The sequence below is a fragment of the Eufriesea mexicana genome, unplaced genomic scaffold (assembly GCF_001483705.2).
Source record: "Eufriesea mexicana isolate 0111107269 unplaced genomic scaffold, ASM148370v2 scaffold611, whole genome shotgun sequence".
Taxonomy (NCBI): Eukaryota; Metazoa; Arthropoda; class Insecta; order Hymenoptera; family Apidae; genus Eufriesea; species Eufriesea mexicana.
Genome location: NW_016908771.1, coordinates 969122 through 995863, shown reverse-complemented (window position 1 = coordinate 995863; position 26742 = coordinate 969122). Strand labels below are relative to the sequence as shown.

The 26742-nt window shown below is 45.0% G+C and overlaps 1 protein-coding gene across 5 annotated transcripts in view; it reads left to right on the top strand.

Moving 5' to 3' along the window:
• Positions 1–26742, top strand: part of LOC108546171 (homeotic protein antennapedia) — a 179336-nt gene that overhangs the window by 147882 nt on the left and 4712 nt on the right. For all 5 annotated transcript variants that reach the window (XM_017898116.1, XM_017898118.1, XM_017898119.1 and 2 more), the window contains exon 2: positions 17737–19338. In XM_017898116.1, the coding sequence (XP_017753605.1) occupies positions 18534–19338 (805 nt within the window). In that variant the 5' untranslated portion in view covers positions 17737–18533. The remainder of the gene's footprint in view (positions 1–17736; positions 19339–26742) is intronic.

Genomic DNA, 26742 nt, shown 5'->3' with positions numbered 1-26742 from the left:
GGTGTCGCACGCACACCTATGCTTGTCGCGCGCGCGCGCTATGCCGCGACATATGTAAGAGCTAAACGTTCCCTCCGTGCCGGACATTTCCGCGATTATCGCGCCGCGATATCTGCGGCTCGCCCACCGTCGGCTTTCGCCTCGTGCACTTGCCCCGACGCGCGAAATTTGCATTCGCCTATTTCGCAACCATCTCTTTGTTTATCCGTTTATTCGCTTTTCCCTCGCCGCTCGATTTTCCCCGTCACCGCGAAATTTCTACCGCCTCGCCGGTAAATTGCTAATTACCCGAAACGCGATGAAAGTTCGAAGAACTTTGCGGGGTTAATTAATTAATCGAAGCACCGCGAATGTTAGGAAAATTATAAGAATCATTTATTCCTCGTGACTTTGAAAATTATACTCGGATGGAAAATAGAATTGGGAAGAATTATTTGAAACGCGACGAAAATTTGAAGAACTTACGAGGTTTATTAACACTAGATTTACGGACTGAACCAATTTGACTCATTAAAAATTTGATTACTATATATACATAAAATTTAAATATTATTTTTTAAAAACAGATGTTGGTTTTTAGTTACGTAATGAAATATACGTAAATGTCGATTCCTCTCCTCTGCAGACCACTTCATTTCGCATTATCAAATGTGGTATACCTATTTTTACGGTTGTGAGTCAATTTGACTCATAAAATGATTTAACAGTTAATCGAATAACACGCGAAGTTTACAGCTTACATCGGGCCTGGGCAACTTGCGGCTTGCAAGAACTAAAAAGTAAATATAAAAGAGATGTCGAGAACACTTCCATTCCATTGATAAAAAGTCATATTACTGACGCACGGAAAAATTGTCAAGTTCAAAAATCATGTAATAGAAGAAGATGTAAGAGCCTTCGTGCTAAATGTAACAGAAATATTTACGGAAAATGTATTTCGAAAATAGAGTTTATATGTTAAAAATATTTTTAATGAATTTTTTAATAATAAATCTTTCGTTTAAATTGATTTGGAACTATTTTCTTTGTAAGAAGCTTCAATTTTCTCGTATGAGTCAAATTGGCTCACTTCAGTAAAAATATGTATATAATCAACATCCATAAATCTAGCGTTAATAATAAATCTTTCATTTAAATTGATTTGGAACTATTTTCTTTGTAAGAAACTTCAATTTTCTCGTATGAGTCAAATTGGCTCACTTCAGTAAAAATATGTATATAATCAACATCCGTAAATCTAGTGTTAATTAGTTGAATCGCGATGAATGTTGGAAGAATTTACGGGGATTTATAATTATTCGAAGCGCCATGAATATTACGAAAATTGTGAGGAAATTGTGTCATTCGTTTCTAGTGACTTTGAAAATTATATTCGAATTGAGAATCGCGATAGAAAGATAGAAGAATTAGAGTTATTAATTATTCGTCACCTAGACAATCGTATTCGAGATGGAAGCAAACAAGGATAAATTCGAAAAAAATTTTCTTAATCTAATCGAAGACGTACGACATTGCTGTTTTATCGACTCAAGTGACGTTAACAGAAAACAATTAAAGCTATCCGACACCTCGTAGCGTTAATAATCTTCGCGACGTCCTGGCGGAGGATCAGTTAACCCCTCAACAATTCCTTTATTTTCTCCAAATTCCCACTTTAACCTCATCGAAACGATATCTCCCAATCACCTTCGTCAGCACTTGAAACTTCGATATACTCGATCAAAACGGTAATTAAATCAGGGTACTTGGTCTGGCTAAACATAAAACCACCCCACGCGGCGTCCACACCAACCCCGAAATCCCTTCAGCGGGATGAACCGTGCAATTTTTCCACGGCGTTGTCGCGAGGCTAATTCGGAAAAACGCGGCGTCGTTGGCCGAACGCGCGGCGTCCGCGACATAAATTAACCCAGGGGGTAATTATTTCAAAGCGAAGGCAGCTGGACGGGCCGGAGAGGGCGGTGGTAGAGAGAGAGGAAGCACGGGAAGGAGGCGGAGGTGGCCGGGGCGGGGTGGAACTGTTGGAATTTTTGACTCACCTTGTACAAGCTGTCTGTGCCGAGAGGCGAAGGAGACATACGGTGAGCGAAACTCTCGAGAGCCGGGGTGAGTCCGTGCAACGTTCCGGCCGAGCGAGCCCGCGGCTTGATTTATAGGGTGGCGTCAAAACTTTCCACTCTCCGCCGTGTCTCGCCGCTCTTATAGGCCACCCCCTTGCGTTCGCGACGAAATAAAGGTGAACCTTCGTAATTTCCGCGCTGTGCGCGAAGACACGTGTCCCCTACTCCGCCTCGTTCGTCCTTTGATGCAACCCCTGTTGCGTGCACATCTTGGCCATTTCGATAAATTTTCCATCCTGTTGTTGTGTGCAGGATCGTAGGATTACTACGGTGACATGGCGTGGCTCCATCTTGCGATTTTTATCGAAATTTGAGAATATTTTGACTCCTTTTTGGGGGCAAACTGACAAAGTTCTTTGTGGTATTATTAATTTTGTTAGTAATTTTGACAACTGCTTCGGGAAGATACGTGTTTTGTTACGCTTTCGTCGTATTATGGTGCCCCTGTTGTGGTGGACATCTTGGATTAATAAATTTTTTGAAATATAGCTGTGTATATAGGAAAAAGATTAGTTAATGGAATGAAACGAAGGATTTTTATCGAAATTTGAGAATATTTTGACACCGTTTGGGGAGCAAACTGACGAAATTCTTCGTGGTATTATTAATTTTGTTAACCCTTTACGTTCGACGATTTTTTGGTTAAAGAGGGGTGGGTACGAGTTGAAAAATTTTCTTCTACAAGGCTAATGAACCGCATAATAATTAACACGTAGAATTATTTAATTTCAATACCTCGCACACAGTTTCATTATCTGAAATTTGACATATTTATGAATATCGAGCTTCGAAATTTTATCAAATGGCGACTGAAAGGCACCTCACGAGTGCAAAGGGTTAATAATTTTGACAGCTGCTTCGGGAAGATACGTGTCTTCTTGTGCTTTCGTCGTTTCATGGTGCTCCTATTGTGGACATATTGGATTAATAAATTTTTTGAAATATAGCTGTGTACATAGGCAAAAGAACGAAGCAAGGAATTTTTATCGAAATTTGAGATTATTTTGGCTCCCTTTGAACGCCAAACTGACGAAATTCTTCGTAGTATAGTTAATTTTATTTGTAATTTTGATCTCTGCTTTGCGAAGATACGTTTCTTCTTATGCTTTCGTCGTTTAACCCATTCACTGTCAACTACGAGATATGCATTGTACTTATTGTTAGACCAGTGACCACGAGATATCTCGTACTCTGTGCTACAAGTTTAGATTGATCGCAATTGGTCATAGAATAAGTTTATAGCTAGTCGAGTTAGGAATTATTAGAAAAGATGAATGATTTTTTCCTTAACCTCTTCAGGAACGCATCTTCTTTAAGTTAACTTTACAATGATGTCAAAGCAGATATTATAAACTAGAATAAATTCCTATATTAGGTGTGATATTCGATAAAGTTTTTACTTTTATCATTAAGTAATTCTATGGTGAATAGTTCTCCAACTGATCCTAATTTCCTCTTCACTTATGACAATGGTAATTTTAAAAAACCGAAGGTATGTGTCAATATTCCTGAAGAGGTTAAAATAAAATCTAAATTTGTCTGACAGTAAATAGATTAATAGAACTCTTACATGGACATTCTGGTCAATAAATTTTTTGAAATACATCCATGTATATGCTCAAAAGATGATTCGATCGATACTGAAAACGAGAAGTTATTGGAATTGCACTGAACAAAGCCTCTGTCGCCATTGCGCAAGGAGCAAACGCTCGCATTCCTCCTCGTAATCACCAACCATGGCCACCTCGGAGTTGCTAATAAATTTTTTGCGACATAATCGTACATGCCATGGGAGGATTGCCCGGTGGCACGAAGGGAAGGTTCGATTTGCATCGGAAATGCGGAGTGATTAGGGGTTCTTTGAAGATCCGAGTGTGGAAGTTCCAGGTGTTAGATCCTAATGGGCAATTACTTTTCGTGGAAGGTGTTTCCTAATGAAGGGTTCGGCTGTCGGCGGTTAGGACCAATGGACCTTAAAGCAACGCGTAACGAAAGGAGTATGGCAGCGTTTTGGAAGCTCGTGTAGACCCTGTCTCGTCGGTCAAACACGCGTCCATAAATTACGAATTATCGCGCCACCCTAACCCTTTCGACTTCTGGTCCCCGTGAAAAGTACCTCTACCTTGCGTCATGAATTCTGATTAGTCGTTTGAAATTGCTCGCAGTAACCATAGCATATCGTCGCAACAACGAGTCGAAACAATTACTCCTTCTCTCCCCGTTCACGAAATCGCGATTCCTTATCGCGCTTTTAATTCACCGGCTTATCGCCAGAGTTTGTACGGCTCATAATAGCTCCGCCACTTGTTCCCGTGACTTTGTACCGTCAGAGATTGCCTTAATTTCTCGGTTATCTTGCCGCGACTTTTCAAGTTCCTCCAGGAAACTTGCGTTTGCTCCTTGATGGACCGCGAGATAGAACGCGCTGTCCTCCACGGACGGGTTATTAACAAAGTGGAATCTAGATCTGCTTGGAACCTCTCCGATGACTTTTGACCTCTTTAGCCAGGCGAAACTCCAGGTTCTCAGGAAACCGCTGCACGCGTTCCACGTGTGTACGCAATGCCACTGTTGGAGATCCTATCTATGTCGGCTTTCTCGCGCCACCAATTCACGCGTGTCTCTCGAAGTCTGCTTATTTAGAAGTCCTCGATATCTACAAGATTATGCGGATAAGGAGATCAACGATATGTTCAGTTTCTTGTTGAAGATCTCCAACTAGCAGTTCACGCGATTAAATTTTATTCGGGGGAGAGAGAGAGAGAGAGAGGGAGGTTATAAAGGTGACGAGAATGTCTTTACTGAAATTTGGAGATCAGAGTTGGACTGACAGAGCAGCATCTGAAAGCTGATATCATCGTGAATTCGTGTGTTTAATTTTTACATACAGGGAATAATTATGAGATTAAAATCAGCATCTCTTTAATAAAATTAAATTAAAAATACAGGAAGTAACGCTGTCAAGGTAGAAGTTTTAAAATCTTGGAACTTAAAATTCAAGATCGTTACAAATTCACTCGTGTAATTTTTACTTGTATAAAAAGGTTATAAATTTGAGAAGTGGCGTGGAGTTAAATATATTATACATAGGAAATTATAATTTTGTCAAAAACATTTAGGTGTTTCCTAAAACAAAATGTCTGGAACCATGTTACGAAAGAAGATTACGAAATCTACCAGCGCTTCGTAGCAAAGCCATATTCAAAAGTCAGAGTACACCTAACTATGCTAATTTTGACATCCAAAATCCGAAATGATCGCGTGTCCACGCACTTAACTCTTATCTGTAAAGGAAGATTGACAAAGGTTAGGAAGATTTCGAAATTAATTCGAAGGAAGGTAACGAAATTAAATTCAGAACCTAAGAAGCAGCTAACTAACCTAACCTCAACACCGCATTTCGAGGTCGTCATTAACGACCCCGCCGCTGTCAACGGTAATAAAAAAGACTCGTACAATTTCGTTGCTTATCTCGAAGCTTGGACCAGTTCGGGCCAAGTGAAACGCTTTAACGAACCAGCTCCAGTTTCGCCTATTTTCCAAAGAACCGTTGACCTTAAAGCCGAAACGAGCCAGGGTCGAAAAGAGAAAGCTGACAGCCGGGATCTCGTGGGTTTCTGCGAGGAGAAAAAAAGTTTTCACGAAAAAATGTGAAAGTTGGTCGTGCTGCGATTCTCGCAGGCTTTTCAACGCGTTCGACAGAAGCGTTGGGTGCTGAGCACCCCGCTGCGAGGACGGCGCGCAAAATTCGCCCGATCTCGGGGATGGTCCCTCGCTTTTCTCTTTCCTCGGTTTCTCTTCCCTCTGTTTACCGTTTCCACGTTTGCCGCGAACGGCGACCTGTGGCCGTTGAAATCGATATAGCGTACTACACACCGCGACGCTCCCACTGTTAGGGGTGACTTGGCGCGCGTGGAATTTTCTCAATTGATCGCTGCAAACCGGGGGTACACGTTGAAATATATCTCCCGACGAAATTTTATCCAGAATTTTTTTTTTAGTGGAAAAATGGTAATTTAGATTTTACAAAGTAGTTTGGAAATTTGTTAGTAAGTTACTTAAATTCGTTACTTATTTATTATTGTAGACAGTGGTTCCTGGGATACGTGTTCCGTGAGTGAACGTGCACGTTGAAATATATCTCCCGACGAAATTTTATCCAGAATTTTCTTTTTGTGGAAAAATGGTAATTTAGATTTTACAAAGTAGTTTGGAAATTTGTTAGTTAGTTACTTAAATTCGTTACTTATTTATTATTGTGGACAGTGGTTCCTGGGATACGTGTTCCGTTAGTGGATCTTTGAATATTCCGAGTAAAATTTTCCCCAATCGACGTTTTCGTATTTTTATTCGCATTTCACAAAATTTGCGTTATTTATTTTACTATCCACTTTGCAGCAGAAGGATTCTTTAATCCCTAAACTGATTTTTGCAAAGGAAAATTTATCGATATGCTGATTGAAGATTGGTAATTTAAAAAATAGTGACACGATATTTCAGAGGAAGCTATTTTTACCTGTGATTAAATTTTGGAATACATTCGAATCGAATTTCGATTTTACATGGGTCGACGTAGGTTCAGTCGTCTTTCTCGTGTTCTCATTTAATTCAAGGATAGTCCTCGAACTTTTCGGCAAAGTCCGGACGTCTGCGAACAGGATTTTATTCGACAGCTTGTGAATTCAACAAGCTTGATCACGACGATTTTAGTAAATTACACGCGAAAATCGTGTCTGCTTATCGCTCGATAGCTCCTGCATCCGCGAAGCTTCTTATTCGAATAATTTAACGCGATCGCTCGTACGAGAAGCATAATTCATTTGTTCGAGTCGAGCAGAGAATACGTGTACTTATATACTCGATATAATTTCGATACGTTTGACGAGCAGCTGTGTATGAAAAGATTTCGCCGATCTGCATACGAAACACTCGTCACCTGTCCAATCGAAGACATACCTTTGATTTGTTACATCCGGCGTGAAATCCATTTACCAGTCGCATCGAAACGTTGCATGAAAATATTTAAGTCACTTTGTCCACACCGGAGCAACTTCATTCTAGGAATATTTTGGATTTCGCTTCGATATCGCGACTACTTTTCAGCAACGCGCCATCTATACTAATTTCTATCAGTATGGATTCTTGTAGAGTAGGAAGCACGAATTCTAATCTTAACCCTTTGCACTCCACGACTTTTTCGTTACAGAAAAATAGTAATTCGAAGACTTTCTGTCATAGAGTCGACGAAATTTTTAAAATAGTAAATGAGAAATCATATGCAAATTAAGACGTAGAATTATTCTTCGACATTCCACACATCGTTAGGTAATTTTATATTTGATATATTAATTAACGACGATCTTTGGAAGTCACCTCTTAGGAGTTAGGAGTCACCTCTCGAGTGCAAAGGGTTAATACAAAATCCTACACAAGGGATAGCCCAAGAAAGATTTTTTCGAAATTAAAAAATCTTTTTTGGGAAATAAAAAATACTAAAAAATTCTTCTCTCTTTCTTTCGCTTGCATACATTTTTTCCAATCCAATTTCCAAACGTTGCAATCCTCTTTTTATCACTATTTTATATTATTTATTTTTCATACTTTGTTAACTTTAAATGCAATTAATTAAAATTAAATACATAGCATTGAGATTCGAATTGGCTATGACACCACGGATACAATTTTTTAACGCTTCTCGGTGGAAAATCTAAACGAAACGATATTCGAGCGTAACATCGGGGCGGTTAAATATGGAAAGATAAAGTAAGCGTGGAAGAGGGGTGGCGACCCCTTAACGGGTTTCGAAAACGCGCGGGAAAAAATAGAGAAGGAGCGCGTCCGGCGCTGGCTCGATAAAGGTTTCATTGAAACGGGTGTATCTACGCGGACAAAAAGCGTTATCGAGCACGTGGCCGGCGTGGATCTATGCGAGCGGGAAAGAAAAACAACTATGGCCGGGACAGGTCGTTGAAAAATACGAGCGTTGATAATCTCGGATGCAGAATTGAGAGGCGTCGGCGGGAAAAGCGGAGGGAGATAGAGGTGGTAACTGACGCGACGCGACCCAAGTAAGTTGTAAACGAACGGGAGAAAAAAGGAGCAAGGTGGGAGGGTAAAAACGTGCGGAGGGTGTAATACATATCGTCGGCTAGGAAAACACCGGCGGGATTTATCTGCCGACGTTCATGGCCGACTGTTTTCGACCCTCCGCGCCCCCGTGGCGCACCCCTTAAACCTGCAACGCTTCCCCGACCTCTGTACGCGCCTCCGTATCTAGCTACGTTTATTTAATATACCGCCATTCCGGTCGCTATACGGAAATTTTTTCGAATTAATACGTAGAATGTGCTATGCTGGCTACCAGTGGCCACTGTGTTTGTGTACTCGGTGATGGTCACTATGGTTACCGATGATAATTTTTTAAATTTATCGTATTTGTTTTGCTTTGGCCAACGTAAATGAATAGAGAATATTGCGAAATAAATAGTGCCCTATTTTTATTTATTTATTCTTTTCTTCGTGTTTCATCATTTATTGTATCCTAAGAATAGTGGAATTTTTTGTACGAAATTTTTTCAAATTAACATTTTGACTAACGTAAATAAATAGAGAATATTGCGAAATAAATAGTGCCCTATTTTTAATTATTTCTTTTTTCCTTCGTGTTTGATAATTTATTGTATCTTAAGAATAACAAAAATTTGTTCGTGCACTATACGAAATTTAACATTTTGATCGACGTAAAGAAATAGAGAATATTGTGAAATAAATAGTACTCCATTTTTATTTATTTATTTTTTTCTTAGTGCTTGATAATTCATTGTATCCTAAGAATAGTGGAAATTTTTTCAAATTAACATTTTGACTAACGTAAATAAATAGAGAATATTGCGAAATAAATAGTGCTCTATTTTTATTTATTTCTTTTTTCCTTCGTGTTTGATAATTTATTGTATCTTAAGAATAATGAAAATTTGTTCGCGCACTATACGAAATTTGTTCAAATTAACATTTTGATCAACGTAAAGAAATAGAGAATATTGCGAAATAAATAGTACCCTATTTTTATTTATTTATTTTTTTCTTATTGCTTGATAATTCATTGTATCCTAAGAATAGTGGAAATTTTTTCAAATTAACTTTTTGATTTCGCAATCGGCCGCGAGAGGCGCGGGACGTGGGGCCCGGTCCGTTCTTCGCGGTCAGCTGACGCGAGTGGCCGCTGACTCGGTAGGGGAAATGGAATTACGGATGCGGCGTGCGTGGAGACCGGCATAAGCTATTGGGCGGCCGGCTTTTGAGCGGCCTTGCAAACTGGTTTCCTGCAGCCCGACTCGATTATGCTAATCGTATATGCATGTTAGCATTTGGCTGATCCGCTGGCGTGTCGGTTCTCCGTTCACCGGTCCGGCAGCCGGCGTCGTTGTGTGCACGCGTAGCCGATCCTTTTCGACGCTGCGCGCTCGAGAAACCTTGATCGCGGCCACCCTTTAATGCCGACTCGACCTTCCGCCAGCTGGACACCTTCCACCGTGCGTAACGGTATTCCTCGCTGATTTCCCTCGGCTCCTTCTTCGCTCTCCCTCTCTCTCTCTCCGTTACTCTCCGAGGACGACTTTTCTTCCGTTCCACTTTTTTTTATCCCTTCCTTCCTGTTTTTATTTCTTGTAGAGGGGAGGGAGATGAGGGGTGTGGGATCTTCCTGTGTTCTGCCAATTTTTGGAATAGTTGGTGAATCGATAATTTGGAAGAAGAAGGGATTTTTTGTTTTTAGATTACCGTGTCTGCAACTAGATGTTATTGGATTTCGTGGAATTCCCAGTTTTCTTTGAAATAAAGTATCACAATTCTAGCATGGGGCTAGACTTCACTAGATGTGAATTTGATTGTCAGTATTGCCAGTATAATAATTCTAAAAGAGTATTAATGATTACATATTTTATAAATTTCGAAGACCTAAAATAGGGAAGCATGGAAGTGTCATAAAAGAATTCCCACAGAGCTGTCAAGAGAATTGTCAGTATTGTCAGTATAAGAATTCTAAGAGTATTAACCCTTTGCGCTCGAGAAGCGTCCTTCAGTCGATATTTGATAAAATTTCGAAGCTCGATATTAATTAATATATTAAAAATTTAAAATAATGTAACACTGTGTGAAATATCGAAATTAAATAATTCTACGTGTTAATTATCATACGATTCCTTATTCACTGCTCAGAAAAATATCGTCAGCTTTGTAACAGAAAATCTTTGAACTCCTATCCTTCTTTGGTCAAAAAATCGTCAGTGCAAATGGTTAATGATTACATATTTTATAAATTTCGAAGACCTAAAATAGGGAAGCATGGAAGTGTCATAAAGGAATTCCCACAGAGAATTCCTTCTGTCAAGAGAATTATATAGGAATTTGAAAGTAATTGCAAGGAATTATAATGAAATCGCGAATAGAAATTTTGAGATTTTGCAAAAATTCTTTAACCCAATTCGCAAATTTTACCATCTCGCGAACCTAAACCTAAACCTAAAGTTGCAGCGAATCACAAAGGAATGGCGAAATCTACTGTTCGGTACTTGCTTCTTCGATTTCAAAATGGCAGAGACGGTCCTCCATTGAACCGAGGAAGATTCACCAAGGCGTAATCGCGAAATGTACTCGGCAGACTTAACCTGCGCGGATCGAGGTTAGCTCGATTCAAGATCGCATTCCGGGAAAGATTCCGCCGGTGTTTACGCCTCGCGGAACGCTCCCGCCGATAATATCATCTCGCTGCATTCCATTCTATTTACGTTTCGCGTGCATCGCGGTTTCGGAGATTTACGGGCTGAATCGGTGGCAAAGCATCCTCGACAGGCGAGGGATACAGCGATTAGAACGCCAGCAGCTCGCAGCTATCTCGTTGCACCTAATCTCAGCTCCTGACGAGTCTACTGTTCCCTTGCCTCTGTCCGTCCGGAATAAGTTGCATCGCAATTGTCTCTTAGTCTTTCCTCGTTCATCTTTCTATTTTCTAATTAGAAAGCTATTTCTTAAACAACCATCGTTTAAAAGATCCGAATCGTTTCAACATCTAGTCTACGCTGCCAAGAGCTAGCCGTGACAGACAAACTGAGCTTGAAGCTGAACAAAAGGAATTGTCGAATCATTCACCTGATATTTCTCATTGTTTCCCAGTATACAGGACTTGGTTATGGTACACCAACGATTTTGGTTTTATTATCAACGATTATTCTCCATTTTCTCACGCGGATCACAGTATTCTTGCGAATTGACACATTAAAGAGGATGACAGAAAGTAGATATTCATAGTGAGGCAAACTCGAAGGTGTCTAATTTAATACGTAACAGGGATGATTATGGGTGCAGAAAAAGGTATATAAGAGTCAGTTATGCACCAACGATTTTGATTTTTACACCAACGATTATCCTCCATTTTCTCACGCGGATCACAGTATTCTTGCGAATTGACACATTAAAGAGGATGACAGAAAGTAGATACTCATAGTGAGGCAAACTCGAAGGTGTCTAATTTAATACGTAACAGGGATGATTATGGGTGCAGAAAAAGGTATATAAGAGTCAGTTATGCACCAACGATTTTGATTTTTACACCAACGATTATCCTCCATTTTCTCACGCGGATCACAGTATTCTTGCGAATTGACACATTAAAGAGAATGGCAGAGAGTAGATGCTCACGGTGAGGCAAACTCGCAGGTGTCTGATTTAACCCTTTGCACTCGACGACTTTTTCGTTACAGAGAAATAGTAATTCGAAGATTCTCTGTCATATAGTAGACGATATTTTTAAAACTGTAAATGAGAAATCATATGCAAAATAAGACGTAGAATTATTTTTCTTCGACATGCCACACGTTGTTAGGTAATTTTAAATTTGATATATTAAATAACGTCGATCTTTAGAATCTGATTAAAGGGTGACTGAGATGCACCTCTCGAGTGCAAAGAGTTAATACGTAACAGGGATGATTATGGGTGCAGAAAAAGGTATATAAGAGTCAGTTATGGTGCACCAACGATTTTGCTTTTCCCATTAACGATTATCCTCCATTTTCTCACGCGGTTCACAGCAATCCTTCGAATTGACACATTAAAGAGAATGGCAGAGAGTAGATGCTCTCGGTGAGACAAACTCGCAGGTGTCTGATTTAACCCTTTGCACTCGACGACTTTTTCGTTACAGAAAAATAGTAATTCGAAGACTCTCTGTCATATAGTAGACGATATTTTTAAAATTGTAAATGAGAAATCATATGCAAAATAAGACGTAGAATTATTTTTCTTCGACATGCCACACGTTGTTAGGTAATTTTAAATTTGATATATTAAATAACGTCGATCTTTAGAATCTGATTAAAGGGTGACTGAGATGCACCTCTCGAGTGCAAAGAGTTAATACGTATCAGGGATGATTATGGGTGCAGAGAAAGGTATATAAGAGTCAGTTATGGTGCACCAACGATTTTGCTTTTCCCATTAACGATTATCCTCCATTTTCTCACGCGGTTCACAGCAATCCTTCGAATTGACACATTAAAGAGAATGGCAGAGAGTAGATGCTCACGGTGAGGCAAACTCGCAGGTGTCTGATTTAACCCTTTGCACTCGACGACTTTTTCGTTACAGAGAAATAGTAATTCGAAGATTCTCTGTCATATAGTAGACGATATTTTTAAAACTGTAAATGAGAAATCATATGCAAAATAAGACGTAGAATTATTTTTCTTCGACATGCCACACGTTGTTAGGTAATTTTAAATTTGATATATTAAATAACGTCGATCTTTAGAATCTGATTAAAGGGTGACTGAGATGCACCTCTCGAGTGCAAAGAGTTAATACGTATCAGGGATGATTATGGGTGCAGAGAAAGGTATATAAGAGTCAGTTATGGTGCACCAACGATTTTGCTTTTCCCATTAACGATTATCCTCCATTTTCTCACGCGGTTCACAGCAATCCTTCGAATTGACACATTAAAGAGAATGGCAGAGAGTAGATGCTCACGGTGAGGCAAACTCGCAGGTGTCTAATTTAATACGTAACAGGGATGATTATGGGTGCAGAAAAAGGTCGGATAATTATTCCATTGACTCAGGAATCCATCAAATTGGGTCGTGACTTCGGAACCCGTCGTCAAGAGGGTTCTCGTCTCACCGCGACGAACCGGTCTCCGCTGAATGCTGCTTATCACGTGGCCGATGGTAAATTAATGACACGCAATTAATGCCGACGATGAAGCTATAATTGCGTTCGCGCGTTCCTCCTGGAAATAGACGTAAATATTCATCCCGCGAATCCTTCGGCTCATCGATATTTGCAAATTTCATCTGACCCTGTCCTGCGTACGGTCTCCTCCTTCTTGCGCTCGGACAAGAGTAAACAACGATTTATAATGGAGATGGGAGAGGAGGAAAAAGAAAAGCAAGAACGGTATGAATCTTCGATTACCTTTGCGCGATTCGAGATACGCTGATCGGGAATAAATCAAGCATCTCTTTCCACATTCTCTGCGTACTCTTTCTCGACCTGTGCGGTCTCCGTGATCCAAGGTTCGCAATTACGAGATACCGCGCATCGATCATTCCACCGCGGACACGGAATACCTAGAACTATTCCGGCGTATCGCGGCCGAAACGTTTATCAGCAGCGCCATCGGACGCAACGGAAGTTGGCAAAAAGGCGGCGGCGGCGGCGGGAGGAACGGGAAACGGCGGTCGCCGGGGCCCGATCGACGCGGCCGGAACAGGAATGCGCTTTCAAGGTCGTCGTTTTCTGCTCCTCCTCTTTTCCCAGCCGGATAGAGCGGCCACCGGTGGTGCGTGGTCGTGAATTCGGGCGTCTCCGTTTTACGAGCCTCTTTGCTTTACGACCGTTTCACGGTTGTGCAAACGACCGGCACGAGCTACGAGTCCCATAACTGTCAGATCCTGCCACCGTTCACGGTCAACTGCGGATCTCCCATGGACCAGCTGGCCGCGACATCTCGCCGCTTATTCGCACTTTCCCCGTCTACAGCCACGCCATTTACACCCCTCCATGATCACCGGTCGTTGGTCCGTCTGCTCTAGGGCTAACGGTACACTAGGGTTCACGATTTTCCTTTTCCTTTTTATTTCTTGATCGAAAATGAGACGGAATGAAAGTACAGTGCCGATAAGATCGGCAATTGGAGGATCCAAGTGAGAAATATCGATGGGATTTGCGTATTTGAGAACAATTTTTATTTTCTGTGGCATCATCCTGCATCAGGATCTATTATACTTCGAGAAAAATTGACGAGTTGTAGGGTTCCTCGAAATTAGGTTTAATGACGCAATGGACTGGTGTCATAAAACTTATAGAAACCTTGCTGACGAGTTCGAAAGTTAAGTTAGGTTAGGTTAGGTTTACTTCATTTCATCAATTTATTTTGCTTCGAGGAAAACCGATAAGTTGAATGATTCCTCAAAGTTAGGTTTAATGACGCCAATGAGCTGGTGACATAGAGCCTAGAGGAACCTTGCTGACGAGTTAGAAAGTTAGGTTAGGTTAGGTTAGGTTTACTTTATTTCATCGTTTATCGATCATTTGACTAGTTATACTACGTTTAGCGTTATTAGGTTATGCAGATAATTGAACTGATCGAGAGAACTGGTTTCAGACCTTGTCTTTGTTGGCGATGTTTCGAAGGGCGAAATTTCTCACAGAAAACCCCGAAAACCGCTTATTTTGTACCACTAAGAAATTTAAAATGTAACAAAGAGTAGAAATTCTCGTTAAATATTATTAACCCCCCACTACCACACGTGGGTGGCAGGATAGACACGTTGTTCTGTTTTATTTAAACGTTTTGCGATCGAAACGCGTGTCGAATGGCGTGCCTGTTTCATTGGAACGTGTCAATAGCGGAATATTTCGCGCGAAAGATAAGGGATCGATCCGTTGGTTATTTATTTAAGATAGGAATTGCGGAGAAAAATTGGGTAACAGTGTCGGTTGATCGCGCTGATGAGCTTGCGTAATTAATCGCTGGGGATCAAACGCGCCGATACGCGGTCGTCGGACCTAGGGAAGAGTCGGCCGCGATAACGGGACGACGAACTTGCCTTTAGAGAGCGATAACAACGGCCAAGAGAGAGCCTTTCCGTGGGACAAAGAAATTCCCCGGCAGGAGCCATTTTGTTAACTAGAGGCCATCATAGCTGCCTGACGTCACTTCCATATCCAACTATGGCGTCACGTGACGCTCCACCCTGTTTTCAATCACCTTGGACCCGAACCCACCCAGCTGTCAGACACGCTCCACCCCGTTTTTTCCACTCTTTCTGGCTATCGCCATCGCCATCTGCCGGCAATAATACGAACTCCTTAGACCTTTAAACGGCTAGTTAGTTTATGCCTCTTCCGGTCGGTGTCACCACTGGGCAAAGCCCAATGACCTCCACTCGTGTCCTTGGGGAAGTTCAGGGCTGTCCAAAACAGTTGCCGACGATCATATTTCGCGATGGACACGGCGAAACTTCATTTTCCCATTTCTCCTGTCATTTTCGCCTGTCAGGAAGTCGCCGTATCCGTTACGGATTCCCGCTACGCGATTAAACGCCGCACGCCGCGGACGGCGAGCAGCAAAAACGTTTTCGTTCGGGAAGACAATGCAACGAGAACGTTTCCGATAATACCCAGGCGTGACGTTTTCCATTTCAAACGGTTTATTACACGGCTCGCGTAACAACCATCTCGTTTAATCGCCGCGCGTACGAACCTTCGTAACCTCTGACCGAACTAACCTCAGTTTTAAAAGCAGAAAAATAACAGAAAAAAAAAAAAAAAAAAAAAAAAAAAAAAAAAAAAAAAAAAAAAGAAAAATAATGAAGAAATAAAAAAGGAAAGAAAGGAGAGAAAAGAGAGAAGGTTAGACGGAAGCGAAGGGTTACGCGTGGTGCGTCCCGTTGCGATGGAAACGAGCCGTGAGCCTGGATCGGCCGAAAGGGGCCAGGCGGGCCGAGAAAAAGGAAAAGATGGTGGCGTTACGCGGCGGAAGGACAATGTTGCCGTTTTCGTGGGGCGAAAGAATACGTAAAGGCGAGTCCGTAAAGCGGGAATTGAGTTAAAATCCTGCGAGAGGTAGAATTTATACGCGATCGTGGGCAGCGGCGGCGCGGGGCACGGGCAGAGGACTCCGGAGCGCATGGAATCGCTATCGGCGGCCATTCATCAATCCGGGGAATCAATACGCTGGAATTAATGAAAGCGCCGCGCGAACAGCGAGCTAGCGGCCGGAATGTTAATCGCGATCGTCCCGCGTCCGACCCATTCCCGTGTACAGCAAACTCCCAAGGGCCCCACCTCCGCCCGAACCCTTCAACCTGCCACCCTGCCCCCCGCGCCACCCCGGCCCGCCGTTCGATCCCTTGTACATCCGCCCCCGTCTCTCTCTCTGCCCGCGTGCTCTCTACCATTACCAACACGACCACCGTGCTGCCCACAATGCCGTCGCACCGTACATTCTATTCTCTCGTCTGGAATCGCGGCCCTTTTTTCTTTTAGCGCTAGCCCCACCGACCATCCTTCCATTCTCTCCTCCGTGCACACTTCTGCTTCTGGCCAATTTGTACCCGTTCCACGAATGGCGGCGCCTCTTCCTTTCCATCTACTTTTAGAAATTATACCTTCTATATATCCTAACCGGTAAATTACTCGCGAATGTTCCAAATAATTCGAGACTTTATTCGCTTAACTCGGCCGGTCCGATTTCGTTACGCTTAAGAATCCATACGCGTCTATATTATCGCATATTTCTGTTTCACCGAGTGGGGCACGAAGCGATCGGTACACAGACCCCTGCCTCGGGACACGGTGCGAGTCAGACTGCTAACTTCAGGTTCGGAAGATCGGTCCGGAAGATTGAGGCAGATTCAGCCGATAAAGAACCGACGCACCGTATAGCCGGTTTCGGACTTTTGAAAGCACCGGTACTGGCGCGAAATTTGAATCGGTCTCCGCGACTACGGCGTGATCTATCAATAAATTTATCGATAAAATTAATTTTACTCGTTAAGCCGTCTATTCTGTTCGTTGTGTCGTACGAGTCTCGCTTATAGGAACTCGCGTTCGTTCGGATGTAGCGTTTTCTGGTTACGTACTAACGAGTTGCGCGAAAGCCGTGCCGGCGTGGAGTGTAACAAAAAAATTAGTAGACTGGGGAGAATGTCGACGAGGCGTTCAGTAGCCGTGTTGCTTAATGGACGGGAATTTTTCCAAATTTAACGATCGTTTAGCCCGCCCACACAGAAGGGCCAAGCGGAGTTCGTCGTCTGGGCGATGGCCGTCACCGTGACGAGCACGTGTGTATGACTTCGCCTTCTGTCACGAGAAGTCACGAGTCAAACGGTACTGCGTTCCTTTAGTTCGTCGGACGAAGATCAGCGAACGGACGCTTTACTTCGTCTTCGCGAGTGCTTCGATGTACGACGTGATCCCGGTCCGAGCGTAATCTTGGCGTATTTTTCATTCCTTCGAATTGCCGTTATTCCGGATTCTTTTTTATTTCCCAGTCTTCGATACCGTCTGCACGAGGTACGTGGAATTAATTCGAGCCGTGTTTCCGGTGTTACAGGTGCGGCACAACTTCGTTAGCAGGGTGGACAGAGGAACGGAACGTGTCTGGAGCGGCTTGGCGTTTTGAACGAAGGTACCACACCGAAGAAGAACTCTGATTACCATCTTACCCCCCTCGTGTACAAGTTTTAAACCTGCCCCCCCACTACCCCGCAGCTTGATAACTCACGGTTCTGTAGTGCTCCAGTTTCTGGTTTTTTCTTTCTCTATCGATGAGTCCAGTGTGATAAACGGGCAAAGGAACGAGACGCGAAAGGGAGAGAGAGAGAGAGAGGGAGAAAGAGAGGGAGAGAGAGCGGGAGAGAAAGAGAGAGAAAGAAGGAAGGTGGAGGAATCCGATGATACGCTAAGTGATTCACGGTGATGTTGGTGTGATACAAAAGAGTGTGCGCGCGCGCGTGTTGTCCGAGAGTGTGTGAGGAGGGAGGAGTCGCGCCGGAGGAGGTGATATTACATGTATAAATAATAGAAATATTCACGTATACGTAAGGACGTGTGCCAGTGTGTCCGTACGCGGGTATTCGAGTACAAAGGAAGAGGAAAAGGGAAATAGAAGGGAAAGCAGAGAGTTATTAGAAGCGAAGACGATAAGGAATACAGGATTTCCCCGGTTCCGCGGACAGGGGAAAAGGCGGAAGAGGAAGAAGCGGAAGAGGAGGAGGAAGAGGAGTCGTGGATGAAAAGGTGCGACTTAGGGATCGCGAGGACTAAGTACGAAGACTAATTGCGAGAGAAAACACGTAAAGAAAACAAGACCGAGGTGGCATTAGAAGGTGGGCCAGGTGGGACAGTAGCATGAGTTCGTACTTCGCGAATTCGTACATCCCGGACCTGCGTAATGGCGGGGTGGAACACCCGCATCAGCATCAGCAGCACTACGGTGCCGCCGTCCAGGTGCCCCAGCAAACGCAGTCGGTACAGCAGCAATCACAGCAAGCCGGGGATCCGTGCGATCCCAGTCTCCTACGTCAGGGAGTGCCTGGCCATCACTATGGGGCCGCTGGTAGCCAGCAAGATATGCCTTATCCGAGGTTTCCGCCGTACAATCGGATGGACATGCGGAACGCGACCTATTATCAGCATCAACAGGAGCACGGCAGCATGGACGGGATGGGTGGTTACAGGTCGACGTCCCCTAGCCCCGGTATGGGCCACATGGGACACACGCCGACCCCGAACGGACATCCGTCCACTCCTATTGTCTATGCGAGTTGCAAGCTTCAAGCGGCCGCGGTCGATCATCAGAGTAGCGTACTCGATGGACCGGACAGCCCGCCACTGGTCGAGTCGCAGATGCACCACCAAATGCACTCGCAGCATCCTCACATGCAGCCACAGCAGTCCCAGCATCCGCAGCAACAGCAGCAGCACCAGCATCTTCAGGCGCAGCAGCAGCACATGATGTACCAACAACAGCAGCAGTCGCAGGCGACGTCCCAGCAGTCCCAGCCTGGCATGCACCCGCAACAGCAGCAGCAAGCTCAGCCACACCAAGGGGTGGTCACGTCGCCGCTTAGTCAGCAACAACAGGCCGCTCCTCAAGGTGCGGCCAGTGCCAACCTACCGAGTCCGCTCTACCCGTGGATGAGAAGTCAATTCGGTAAGATGGAGTTTCAATGTGGATGTCCGAAATGTGTTGCTTTGTTAACGCTAGATCTTAACTCGCCGTGATCGTTCCGATCCGTTTGCTAGGACAACTCGCTCCCATAGAGGTTGGATGACCGGTCCGGCGTGTGCATAGATTATCGGCACTTCGCGATCTCTCCTGGATTGCCTAAAATTCCTCCGCCACTCGCCCGAGAGAATAATCGGACTCAGTCGAGCAAGTGTTCGCGGTAGACACCGTCGAGCATGTTTATTCCAAAATCTTATCGAACCACTATGTGTCTATAAATCTAAAAGAGCAGGAAGCCTAAGAGAGTAGTACAAGTCGAGAAGCAACCATGTTGAATCTTCCATTTGCATCCGAATTACCATGTCCGCTACCTTGACCTCTAGCACCGTACAGCGAACGTCGCTTCATGGGCACGTAAAAAGTTCCTCTATCTCGAGATAATACGGCGAAAAAAAAAGCAAGGAAAAAAGAAGGAACACGAATCTTACATTCGCAAAGTCGGAGAAGGCGTGATACGTGAGGCGGTTGTCGAAAATAGGCTCAAGGCTTTTCCCGCGCGACCAAAAGGTTCGGTAGAAAGCAAGATTTCTAGAGAGGACGGCAGGTAGTCGGCCGCTTTCAGATTTATGCAACAGTAGGTAAAACTAGACCACATTCGTACGGTTCGCAAGCCAAGATTGGCATAATGTCTCCAGTTTCTAGGTATACCGACATCCCGAGTTATTTATTGCCCTGACCTTTTAGCTCTCGCTGGTTTCACCACACGTACGTGTATACCTCCCCATAAAAGTTCTCTTGCTGGCTGCGTCCGCGTTGGCTCCGCGGCTTGGCAGAGTCTCCGCTCATCCACTTTTATTCCCATGATAACTCGCGGCTGCTTGTTTCCGCTCGATGTTACGCTGAACTAGTTCGCCTGCCCATCCTCCTTTCCCTAACAGCACCTTCTTCCGTGCATAAACTAGCCACTTTTGTTCCACGAAATCCGAATCCTTTCCCGGAGTCGAGCCGAAAGAGGGCTTCCAGGGGCCCACCTGCTCTCTCGAGTACGACAGGCAAGGTTTACCGAAATTTTCTCGGGCAACCGTGACTCGGAAGAATCACAGGGGTAATTTCGGGCTAACGAGTCGGGAATTTATGACACGGCCATAACCAAGTGATAATAGCCGTTCCCCTTAACCCGGAGGTATCCATCCCGGGTTGGGTAAGAGCACAGGTTCCGGCGCTCCATTGCGTTCGCTCTTCTTCCCCTCACCCCTTCTCCTCGTTGCTCCAAATCCGAGGAAACGCCGTAACCTTGCAAGGTCAGGCTTCCTCCATCCCTTTTTACCCCCTCGTTACCATTGCATTCGGTTGCTCGATGAACTTTGGCTAGTTGCAGTCCTAGTTACTCGCCTAGTTAGACGTTCGTCCGTTCGAGTCTAGTTGGGAAAGTGGATATTCTCGAGAGGTGTTGATTTTCGGGTGATTTTCTAAAAACTGTGTCGTCGAATGTTCCTCGAGTTTCATTTGCCCGTGAGTAATCGATTGGATATTTTTATCGACGTATTTTGTATCCTTAGTAACGTTCGGTAAGGTAAGCACGCGAAACCATCTCTCGGTTTAGTCGGAAAGCTGGTATCGAGCAGCCCGATTGGCCGATAAAAGGCTCGGTTCACGAATGACGAGACTGCTGGTCCATGCTCTCTGTTGCCAGTCAAAGGAAGAAAGAGGATCGAGTGCCTGAATCTGCTCACAGATGTCGGCACGCTTACGTCTTTGCCCCGCGTCGTCCACCGATACGTTCGTACCTCGTGGTTTATTTTGTAACCGTATTGATTTCTCGGGATCTTCGTCGTGTCTTTTCACGCGCGTATGGAAACCGTGGAAAAGGCTGTGTTTCCACGAAGAGGTTAACAAAGGGGTTCGATCGTTGGGTTATGTTCGAGATCAGCGAAATAATTTCTATGCGAGAAATTCTCTGCAACGAACGGTTCCGCCATCGCGCATGTGTTATGCGTTGTATTAGCCATTGGAAACAAGTTGGATCGAGTGACTTGGATTTCCAACAAGCTTCTCTGGTATCTGTTCTCGATACCCAATCGATCTGCGATTTTCCACGACTATTCGTCGGCGTTCTTCTCCGGTTAACACTATCCATTAGCTCCGCCACTCGATCCTATTACCCTTACAGGTCTACCAATCATGATAAACTTCATATCAATTTATCTAGCTATCCATTCGTGGCCGTGGCTGCCCGTTTCTTTCCACGTTGCAAAACACCAGCTGAGCTAAGCGTGCTATAAGCAGGACTCCATGAATAATGCATGGCTCAATTTTATAGATGCAGGTGCTCTCCCGGGCATTTGCCCGGTGAAACCGCCGAGATTCCCTGGCACCTTACGCGGGACATTTGCGTTACATAGGTTAGGAAATTCCGGCATAGTTGGCTGGCTCGCGAAACTCCGGCATGCGAGTGCGCATCGGTGTCGTTTACTGCCGAACATCACGAAATGCTCGTGAACGTGCACGACTTTCAACGTGAAAGCCTTCTCTGCGATGTTCCTTTGCTCCGGCTTTGATTTGTTGCGCCGATGATTTTCGTTTAACGTCTTAGCCACCTGTCGTGTCACGTGACAACCTCTGTCGTGTTACGGCCCTGAGCCTCGCATAATTAACGTCCTTATCGCGAATGGTAATGTCGATGTGCGTTAGAATGCAACCGGGGTTGCGCCGGTGTTGACAAAAGGTTGAAAAAGTAGCCGTTTAACGAGCTTGCACCGTGTGTTCGTTTTATCTGCGAAGGTGTCGCTGTCGTGAAAACTGCGCGCAATACGCCAAACTATTCCGAATATCACGGCTAAACATTGAGTTCCAGTGACAAATTAGTTAATACTAGAACTATCAAACATGTCAAGATAACGGGTTTCGTAGGTTTCGTTTCATTTTTCCAATTACAAAATCAATATTGACTTTCCTCGAGATAAGCGGAGAGCTTGCGTACACATATTTATCTGCTTGTTATTATTTATCTGCATATTAAATATTAATAGTCGCGGTGTTAAGGACACGGAATATCGTTGATACTGAATATTAATGCGAAACGTGGCGATTTAAATAGAGCGAAAAATTTCATTCACTGTTAACCTTAGAACTCGTGATAGTGGGGGCGCCTGATATACGTACATTTCGCAAAACATTCGGTATAAGCTTAGCAATATACGTGGTCAAACTCATAGGAACGAAGCGTCGCGTGAAATGTGATTTTTGTAGGAAAAATACGTAAATTTAACGTAAATATAGGCTAGGGGACGTTCCTTCCCCCCCTAGGGATTCGCGAGGAGAGTAAAGACTTCTAGGGAATTTCTAGGGTTAGTACTTGGCGCTTGTACACACGGCGAGGCATGTTTTCATCGGAGTCGTATAATTCCGTGGACGTGATTCCACTCTATCTTCCGGATGCACCGACTCTGAACTTCGGTTAATTGTTCATCGTCATCCGTATCTCGCCCTCGCATGCTATGCGAATATTCATCGATTAGCATTTTCTTTTTCTAATTGATTCTCCGAGTAGATAAAGCTGAAATCAATTGCGGAGAATGGTAGCGTCGGTGCATCCGCGGTCCGTGATCAAGCTAATTAGCTTGATGGAAGAAAGGAACGTCAAAATGGACTCCCATGCGGACGCGGCTTGCTCATACTGCAGGTTCGACCATCGGTAATTGCGATGTAGCAACAGCAACAACGGGCACACGCGTTATCTGCCAGGCCTCGGCTTATCCTGCGAAACGCATTATCATACGAAAAAATGTAATATTTCTCGTGGCCAGGGTCCATGAAACGCCATCGCGATGCCATAAAAATAACACGCGATGAGGTTATAATTCAGAAGTTCCAGCCACCGTGACGTTTCGAGAATTCCGCCGGATCCTCTGGATAAAATAGATAAAGCCTCGAAGGAGTAATCGTTTTCCGTCTGCAAATCAAATTCCCAACGAAATCTCTCACTGAAATCTGAAAACTCTGACTGACATCGGTTGTAATTATCGATATTGCGCCGTTGGTCGTCGAACGAGCGACGATTCGTGCGAATTCGCCCGTTGGTACGAAAGAGAGAACCTATCGGCGCTGGCGATGCTTTTAATGTGCAAGATAATTGCGATCCTTTTGCGTGAAAAGATTTATGATATCGAGTTCCTCCGACTCTGCCTGCCTCCGCTCTCCCCACTCCCCCACCCCCCTCGCCTCGCCCAACTCTACCCGCTTCCCCTCCCTTGCAAATAAGCATGCAGCGGTGCAGTTATACATAGGTGTGAGGCTTCCGTTATTGCGTACACGTGTACGTGTACGAGCGCCACATTTCTTATGTAATCCGAGTACTGACACGAATGCTTAGCGGACGAACAAAGTACCGCGGCGAAGAAACCGCACTACCGTCGAATTAATCGCGCGAAATATGTACGTAAATGGCCAATAACCGGCGCGCGCGCGCGTAATGAGGAATTAAAATGGCCCTCGCTGCTCCCTGCTTCGTTTTTATTTCTCGTACTCCCCTTTTTTCTTCCATTCCCCCGGCAAATGGAGGGCGCAGATTTATAGACTGGATACCATTTGTTCATCGAGGCACGTGACCGCGTTTATCTCGCGAAAATATGCCGGATATTAGCGCGCGCGTTTCGCTGCCTTGCGTCCAGAGGTCGTGAGTGTTTGTCGCGGTGGCGCTAGCGTCGCCCGGTGACACGTCAAACATGGCGGTTCGTTCGAACGGTTCGTAATTCCAATTCGACATCTCGTGTCTCGTGTACTCTCGACGAGTTTCCTTGTTTCTCGAGTCGAAACGTTCGAGTTGCACGCTTCGAACGCCGACGGTTAATCCAAGAAACTCTTCTTTTTCTCTCGACGCGCGGGATGTGTAAAAAGATTCCCTAGCTAGTAACATGTGGCAGGCGTACAGTTTTAATCTGCGGGGAACTGGCGGGGTCGCGGCGATCAACATTCTCATCTCGAAACGCGTTTCGTTCTAGTCCGCGTTCCGTCAGACAGCAGAGATTGCTGCCCGAAACGATGGCGGCTTCGTGAGATATTCAAAAAGAGATGGAACCCAGAGGGGCAAGAAAGGAGGAGCGTCGAGGAAATGACGTGAGAGCGAAAGGCAGAAAAGGAGGAGAGGGAGCGCGGGCGAGAGCGAGAGGGAGAGAGAGGAAGTCGACTGGCGGAGGGTGTAGGGACGGTGACGATGATGGATGGGTCCACAGAAATCCTATGTCCGTTTGCTTTTTGGGCCGCCGCCATGAACTCCCGAGACAACCATGGACGATACCGCCGCCGGGATATGGGTATCTGCCCGAGCTCCACGTATAAATTAAACCTCGAAATTTGGGGAAATTGGGGCGAAAAGGGGCTGAATCGAAAGCCTTGTCGTGCGCGTGGAATGGGTGCTCTCGCGGGCGCCAGAAAAGAACCTTGAAATTCATGGCCGAGAGATTAATATAGGTTAGGAATTGGGAGTCTTCGGACACGCTCCACTCGTGAGATTTATAATTTCTTACTCGTAACATATCGCCATTTTACTTTGATTTTCGCTGTTTTGACTCTTCGTCTATTTTTGTCGTTTCATTCGTTAATTTTCTTCTTGCAATATTTTGTTACATAATTATTTTAATTCCTCGCAGTAGGAAGCGTGCATCGAGTTGTTCGTGCAGACCCACCGCGATTGGAACCCGGGGCAGGTGTAAATGAAAAGGTGGAGGCTATCGTAGACAAAGTATAGGACACCAATCCCAATGATATCCCCTTACACAAATGCATACGTCGAGTCGGCCCATTCTCGCTGCTCATTATCTCGACCTTCTAGCGCTCTTCTCCGGGGCTTTCAGACTCCGTCTCCTTGTCCGGTTCTGTCTGTTCGTCTGGCCGAAAGACAAAAAAAGAAGGAGAAGAGGGAAGGCCTCCTATCAGATACTCTCTGCTCTCCTCGGGGGCTTCTAAGCCCCCTCTATGAGTGTCAGTCGACTTGACGTTCTTCTTACTGCGGCGGCGACTTCTGTTGAATTCCTTTTTCCCTCGTCCTCCGCGAGACTTCTTGGCCCAGGTGGCTGCTCCGAGCTTAGGACACTTCCACTTCGCGGTACCTAGTTTCCTGGACGAGACTAATCGCGGCCAGCTGCTCGAGAAACGCACCTCGCCGCGCTCGAAATCGATCGGGGGACTTTCCTCGTCCTTCATCTATGATCGCCAAGGACCTGGAACGCTGGCGATTTTTTCCTAGATCGAAGATCCAGGAAGTTGGCGAAGCCTGGAACGCGACCCTGCTCGCGACGCTGCATAAACAACCGACGAAATTCCTGAACGATGGTTGTCTTGACGGCGTGGCGCGACCCCTATGCGGAGGCAACGCTGCCTCCCGGTCCTTTTGCCGGGCAAAAAGCGACGCTTCCCCCCTCGGGCGAAGAAAGTTCAACGAAAACAACGTGACATAAAGCAGCCTAGGACGGAAATACAAAAAGTAAGACGGATTGCCGCGCTTAAAATATATGGAGAGTCAGAGACGGACCCGGGACTGGGGAACCGGAGGAAGTTCGATCACGTGTTCGGGATTAAAGAGACACGCGGACCGTTTCGACGTACTCTCTGCGTTCGAGTTTCGCGTACTTTTCTACGACGGATCGACGAACGTCCAGGTAATCCCTGCGCTCGTCGATATTCGCGCCTATTATAACAAGCCCCGGAGGACGAGTCGAGCCGAGTAAAGCAGCTGAATCTCCGAAATACCCGTTCTAGAAGGTTTTCCAAGGTGGTTCACCGGATTCCTCGCAATTAATCTGAACCTCTGTCAGCGACGTCGACCGGTCATATAATCCGAGAGGCTCGTGTAGCTAGAGCCTCGTGCAGGGAGGCCGGGAGAGGGCGAGCGATAAAATTAATGGGATATCTAGGGTATCTAATCGAAGAGCGTTTCAAGGCCTGGCCTTAAGGTGGCCACGTAAAGCTTAGCTTAATTGGGCAGCGAGTGGTGGCCGCGCCTTATTAGCGGGTTACAACATCCGGCTAGCTGTTCATCTGAAAAGTCCTGCATGTATCCTGCGGCGGGTCTGAAAGACCAGTCGGTCCGGAGAGTAGAGGAAGAGAGAGAGAGAGAGAAAGAGACAGGGTGAGGGAGAGAGAGAAAGAGAGAGAAGCGGAGAAGCGGAGCAACTAGCCTATAATAAGCCGTACGGTTGTGTACGTTCTGTTCTGTTCCGTTCCGTTCCTTCATGCTGCGCCAGTGAAGGCAGACCCATAAATCTCTCGGGCATACTCCAGGGGACATTTGATCCTTGCGTAACCCAACGCCGTTAATTTATTGCCCCGCGTTTAAAGTCACCTCCGTCCGCGAGAGAGCAACGGCTACGCCGCCATCAGAACGCCGGTTCA